Raw genomic sequence first — 6,933 nt, 5'->3', positions numbered from 1 at the left:
AGAAAGAAAGAAAGAAAGAAAGAAAGAAAGAAAGAAAGAAAGAAAGACAGCAGGGGAGTGGGAATGTGGCAGGGAAATGAAGGAAGCCAGAGCTGGTGCGCTAGCAATGAGGCAGTTTGGGCTCAGTCCATGGAGAAATTCTGTAACCAGCAGAGCTCACACTTGAAGCAGTCCCCATCTGGGAACAGGGCATCTGGGACTTGTATATGTGACACTCTCTGTCCTTGGTGAGGGGTGTAAATTCCCAGGCACAGTGAGTGCTGTGCAGGGTTCCGGCAGCCTGAGCCACGGGTGTCTGCCGTTGGGCGTGAATGCACACAGGGAGCCAGTGTGCTCAAAAACCCTAATGGGATTCAGGGGGAATGTGGGCAGAGCATCGATAGTACTGTTGGCATTCGAACGCCTTAAAGGCGTGGAGCTGCCGCTCAGGGAGGTGGAGTAGCTCAGCCAGCGGCCCGCAACCAAGCAGTGCCAGAACTGGGATCCGAACATGCTCTGCCTGCCTGCTTCCCCCTTACCCTGCTGGCCCTGCCACGGAAGGGAGGACTCAGCTGCACCTGCTGCAGACATGGCTGAGGAGGAAGAGGAAAGGATAGCACTTAGACGGGGAATTAGTGGTGCTGCGAGGGGCACTGCCCACTGGGCTGTGAGCATTTAGGGCTCTTCCCACAGAGCTGGCAGCTCACCAGTAACTAGGGGGTAGGGGGGGAGGTGTTCTTTCCAAATCTGCAGTAGCTTCTCCTTCTTACAGTCTAGCTCAGCTTCTGGGTGAGTTGCATCCTCTGGAAAAGACTACAGCAAATGCTATTTATCTCTGTGTGGGGAAAAGAGGCTTAACAAATTAGCTGAGCTTAATTGATGAGGAAAGTAGGACAGAAAAGTTGGCCAGTTGTCCTGTGGGGTTTTCTGATCAATTCTCTCCATCAGTATATTTCATGTATGAGTCTGAGACCAGGTGGAAAAACTCCTGAGGGTAGCCAGGGTCCCACCTGTTCCCTGGGATGTCCCAGCAGCTGTGGCAGGTCCTCTGCACTGCTGGCTCTGTGGGTACACAGAGGACCATTCTCCTGCACAGGTGTACCTGTACCTTCAGATTCACAGAACCAAACATTCTGGAGCAGTGTTCCCAGCTGCAGAGGCCAAGAGTCAGGGTCAGAGCTCTGAAATAACACAGGACTCAGGCATATCACCATTCCCAGTGAATTAGGATCCCAAGGAATTGGGCCCCAAAGTCTACATTTGTTAAAAATACATCTTTTTAAAAATTTTTAAAGGTTTTTATTTGAGAGAGAGAGAGAGAGAGAGAGAGAGCAAGTGGGGGAGGGGGAGAGAGCGAGGGAGACAGATTACCAAGTAGGCTCCATGCTGTCAGCTCAGAGCCCCATGCTGGGCTCGAACTCACAAACTGTGAGATCATGACCTGAGCCAAAATCAAGAGTCAGATGCTTAACCAAATGAGCCACCCAGCTACCCCTCAAGGTCTTCACTTTTAAAAGCTCCCTAGGAGATTCCTACATGCAGCCAGACTTGAAAATCATTGTTTTGGAATGTCAGTGTGTGATTAAGTCTTGCCTTTTGCCCATGGTCAGCTTCTATGCTGATGCTTAAATACCTTTCAGGGACATGCTGTTCACCTTCCACTCAGGCACTTCCCCTGATGAGACCTCACTGCTCCTGAGGCAGCCCCATTCCATCTTGAACTACTTGGAAAATCAGAAAATTCTGTCTTACATAGTGTTGATACCTGCCTCCCAGATTACTGGAGACCTTGGTCCTAAATAAACTCTGAGAGGCTGCAAAGAGCAATTCCAGTCTCTCTTGCCCATGACAGTTCTTCATGTGCCTAAAGACACCTATACTTTCACTGGCCTACTCCGTGACCAAGTCTAATTTGTGGTGTCCTCCATTAATTGGTGTAGCCCAGTAGTCAACTCCCAGCCCCAGCAGTGTTTCTTCTAAGTCTCCTCTCCCCAGTTGCCCTTCTGTTCCTGGAAACCCAGAGCAGGGCTTTGAGTGCAGCATGTTAATCTACATCTCTTTAGATTCAGTTCAGTGTTCCAGTGTTCTGGAACCTATAAGTTCCCTGATAGTTACCTCCTCTGAGGATCTGAGGCTCCTCAGAGGGCAACTGGCCCTTAAGTCCTCATAGCTTCTAGGGAGAGGGCCTGGTTTGTGGAGTTTGTAGAATGGGGAGAAAGTATCTTTGGGACATGGCCTCACAGGAGTTTGTATCTCTGGAGATCCTTTCTTTCAGGGGCAGAACAGAGAAGACTTGGAGCCTCCTTCCTGAGGTGGGGGTTCGAGCAGCCTAGGAGGGGAGAGTTTTGTGGGGGCACGGCTCATAAGGAGGAGGACTTGTGTGGCTCCAGAAGACTTCTAGGTTCCAAGAATGTGACGGATCAAGGAATAAGGGTGGAACCTACAAAAGGTGGGGGATGGCCACTTCCCTTCTCTGCTTTGTGAAAAAGGCTTGGGATTTGTATGGACGCCATTTTGTGTTTGCTGCTTCTTGAGATTGAGGACTGAAGATATTGGCAGACAAGAGGAAGCAAGCATTATATATGTCTTATAGATGAACAAACTGAGACCAAAGGGGTTAAATGACAGCTGGTGGAGGCAGTCCTTTCCAGCCCAGTCCAGACTCCCATCCTAATTTGTCTTCACAGGGGCTGGCACCCTCTCCCTTCTAGGCTGGAGAAGGGGAGTTTGTGTCTTTAACCCCCAGATGGCCCAGAAAGACCCCTGTGACCACCATTGGTGTCCTGTGGGAGCTTTCCGTAAAGGACTGGGATGCTAGAGCTTGGACACTCGCACAGGCTCTATTTCCACATGCTTGTGCTGGCCAACAAACGTGTCCATTCTTTGTGTGGATGAAGTTTTAACAGAAGCCCGTGCACAGACAGTGCAATGATGTACCTCCCACATATAGCTGGGTTGCTGGTGCAGGCAGGCTCTTTAGCCCTCTATGCCTCATGGTTAAGGAGAAAGAGTCAGAGCTCTGTGTACTGATGAGGAAAGATATTCTTGACATATTGATAAGTAAAAAAATGATAGTTGTAACCTGATGCATATTTCGTGATCTCATTTAAATAAAAACATCTGTCTGATATGGGTACATAGATATGTACTTGCAGATGTGACCACAACCTTCTAGAAGGGGACACCTTAAACAATCTCTGGAGGATAAATGCGGAGGGGTAAATGGGACATTTCACCATTTAGCATATTTTATTTTATCTTTTAAAGTTTATTTTTTAAAGTTTGAGAGAGAGAGAGAAAGCGTGCGCATGTGAGGCAGGGGAGGGGCAGACAGAGCGGGAGAGAGAGAATCCTAAGCAAGCTCTGTGCTGCCAGCATGGAGCCTAACATGGAGCTCAAACCCACGAGCCCTGAGATCATGACCTGAGTTGAAATCAAGAGTCAGACACTTATCCGACTGAGCTACCCAAGCACCCCATTTAGCACATTTTTAAAAAGGGGGCAAGGTTATGGGATGATTTTGAACATTTTTACTTCTCTGTGTTTTTTTTCAAATAAAAAAGAGTAATAAAAATTACATCACAAGAATACACGCAAAAAAGTAAAAATAAAAGAGGACTACAATCTGATAGTTCTCTCCCACGTTCATAGGTGGCCTGGCACAGTGCCTGGTACTCAGCAAGTACTTGACACATGCTAACTGTGAGAGCTCTCACAGGACATGCTTGACAATGATCAGTTCTTTCTCTCTCTTCAATCTGGTGGCTTTCCAGTTAAAGAAGGATAAAAGCACCCAGAAAACATATGAGAAACGAAATAAGGAACCCTTATTTTCACTCTCTTCCACTTCCTTCACGTATTCAACAGCAATATTCACTCATATATTGAACACTATGTGCCAATTAAAGGGTAAGGTTCTGGGATACCACGCAAGATGTGGTCCCTGTCGTCATGGAGACCCCAACTTGGTGAAAGAGATAGATACTACGAAATAAATAAGCCGCTAATATTCAAGCACAGAAATAGCACGTGTTATAAAGAAACAGAACAAATTGCTATAAGAGAGAATGATGGGAGTAGAGTCATTGCCCAGAAGCAAGAAAGAGCCAGTTCTATGGGTCCTTTATGGGTTCTTTAGAACTGAAGGCAGCTCAGAACCCCAGCTGTGAGCTGCTGTTCTCCCAGGTGTCATTCATTGCAGCTGGACAAGCTGCCATAAATCCCTCATTCCAGATTTCGGATTTTTAGCCTCTGGCAGTCATGAGAATCATCCCCCTAAGCTCCCCTTCAGAAAAGCATTTGCAGGTACTTTTTCGAGAGGGGAGAGGAAAGCCCTCACCTTTGGTGGCCCTGTGATGCCTGTAGGAACCAGAGCTTCGACCTTGCTGAGGGCTAGTGCATAAGAGCTTGGAAAACAGCAGGAAATCAGATATCTGTGTTCAAATGATGCGTCTTGTAGCTAAGGCAGCGAAAGCTCAGGGGATGGCATGTTTTGTTAAGAAAAAAATCTCCAAGAACAATGTTTATCAAACCCCGTCTCGGCACTCATCTTGCGTGTCTTCCAGCTTCTGGCTTGCTTCTATTCATGTTTGTTTTCTTTTTCTTTCTGCAGGCCGTAGAGACCAATCTGGCTTCCAAGGACAGCCACTGGGTCTTTGTGAATGAGGTAAGAGCCCCAGAGTGGGAAGGGGTGCCAGCCTGCACTGAGCCCCCAGCCCCTTGAGAAAGCTCAGTGGGAAGCTGTTGGGGCCAATTCTGACTTGGGATGCTGGAGTGAATTCCAGGACCCCACCATGCAGCACAGGGTCTCAGAGAGTTGGACCTGACCTGCCAAGATGCTCAGGGGAGCAGGTGAGAACCAGGGAAAGAGTCAAGATTGGAGTACATGAAGTCAGAAGAGAAGTGGTTTCAGGCATTAGAGGTGCAGAGTGAGGAGAGACAGCCGGTCAGGGGGTTGGGGGCTGGAGAGATTGGGGCAGGTTAGAAGATCGGATGGAGAGGGAGTGGGGCAGAGGAGTGAGGGGGGATGGAGGAGGCTGCATTTCATGCAGGAGTTTGCAGTTCTGTGTGTTACATGACTTTGAATGTGTGTATGTATGAGTGCCTGCATGTGGGAGTGTATGTGAAAACACGTATGTCAGCATATGTGACAGTGTAGATGTATATGTGTGTGAGTGTGTACGTGTGCGCACACGCCCCTGGACCTAGCGGGGGCAGGAATCAGTGTAGCCATTTAAAGCGGGTAGATGAGAAGTCTCTCCCATGACAGGCCATCCCACTGCTTTGGGTGCTGGGAAGAAGGGGAACACCAAGTTTTCACTGTGGCCCAGTCCTCTCTCCGGCTGTTTTACCTGCCTGGCTCTGACCTCCTCCACACTACAGACATTCCAAGTGAGTGGTCTTTAACCACCTGCCCATTCAGGAAACACCACCAGGGCAGCCTGTGTGACCCCAGCATGCTGTTAACAGAGCTGATTCCGGAAGACGGTTCCTGGTGCATGCTTTCATCAGGGCTTTGGCCTTCAGCTTCTCCTAAATTAACCGATCAATTTCTAATGGCCTCATTCTAGAAGATGCAAGGTTTATTATAGAGGTAATTTATTCTTTTATGATGTGTGTTTCTTCATTAGCTCAGTGCTCTATGGCTGGAAGAGTTTTGGGTGGCTTATTTTAATAATTTTGCAGGTAGTATCAGATAGTAACTTTTGCAAGGCCCACTTTTCATGGCTTTCCTCCATAAATTCACATCTTATTAGCTCTACCCGGGCCTGTTGGACAATGCAAATTAACTGTCCATTTACGTCGGGTTGTGGCTGGTTGTGCTGCTAATTAGAAGGGACATGTTGGCCACCTCCCCATTCTTCAGAGCCTGCTGGGGTCCTCCTTGGTCCTAGGAAGTTTTGATCCTCTGGGCTTTGTCATCTTCTCTATGGGTTCTTCAAAGTCCGGTTTTCTTTGTTCCAGAGAAGGGATGCATTTCATGTGCCTCTTAAGGCAAATGTCTGGTGCTGGCTTGAATATTTTGGTGACTCCTCCAAACTGAATCGTCAGTGTTCCTCTGTTGTCAGTCTTCAAAAAGCACTCTGATTTTGCATCTTTAACCTGTATGCTTTTTTCTCCTCTGCATCCTGACTCACCTCCAGGGTCCTCTGTCCCTCCTGAGCCCCTCTTCATGGCTAGGAGTGACTTCAGAATGGTTAGTGCTGAAGTGCCCACAAGGGCATTGCTGGGGCAGCTGGACCCCAGGACTTACTTAGGTCACCAGGAGTAGTCAGGCTGACAGATGTCAGCCACACTAGAACAGCCTCACCCAAGGGGATAGCTATGCCCCACGACAGTCAGCAGCACATTGTGGGCCGGGTCACACATCATGTGAATATCCCCAGGCTAAGTGTATCCTCCTCCAGAAGTGATCTCCTTTCTTGGCTTCCTTTTCTATAGGAGGCTATTCTTCTTGAGAATGAAAGGGTAACACCTACCATTTCTTATTTATTTATTTTTATTTTTTTATGTTATTTTTTTACTTTTATATTTGAGAGAGAGAGAGAGACAGACAGACACAGCATGAGTGCAGGAGGGGCAGAGAGAGAGGAAGACACAGAATCTGAAGCAGGCTCCAGGCTCTGAGCTGTCAGCATAGAGCCTGACGTGGGGCTCGAACTCACAAACCTCGAGATTGTGACCTGATCATGAGCTGAAGCTGGATGCTTAACCGACTGAGCTAGCAGGCATCCCTTACTTATTTAATTTTTAAAGTTTATTTATTTATTTTGAAGGAGAGAGAGAGAGAAAGCACACATAGGGGAGGGGCAGAGAGAAGGCTAGAGAGAGGATCCAAAGCAGGCTCTGCACTGTCAGCTTGGAGCCCGTTGCAGGGCTCAATCTCATGACCGTGGGATCATGACCTGAGCTAAAATCAAGAGTCCGAAGTTTAACCAACTGAGCCACCCAGGC

At 47.9% G+C, this 6,933-nt stretch overlaps 1 protein-coding gene across 6 annotated transcripts in view; it reads left to right on the top strand.

Annotated features, from left to right (window-relative positions):
• The window catches only part of GRID1 (glutamate ionotropic receptor delta type subunit 1), a 695,423-nt gene that overhangs the window by 426,938 nt on the left and 261,552 nt on the right, over positions 1 to 6,933 (top strand). For all 6 annotated transcript variants that reach the window (XM_040485619.1, XM_040485616.1, XM_040485615.1 and 3 more), the window contains one exon: positions 4,592 to 4,645. In XM_040485619.1, coding sequence (XP_040341553.1) covers positions 4,592 to 4,645 — 54 coding nt within the window. The remainder of the gene's footprint in view (positions 1 to 4,591; positions 4,646 to 6,933) is intronic.

This window comes from Herpailurus yagouaroundi, unplaced genomic scaffold (genome assembly GCF_014898765.1).
Source record: "Herpailurus yagouaroundi ecotype Mexico unplaced genomic scaffold, PumYag 163, whole genome shotgun sequence".
In the NCBI taxonomy this organism is placed as follows: domain Eukaryota; kingdom Metazoa; phylum Chordata; class Mammalia; order Carnivora; family Felidae; genus Herpailurus; species Herpailurus yagouaroundi.
This window is presented reverse-complemented; position numbering and strand designations above follow the sequence as displayed.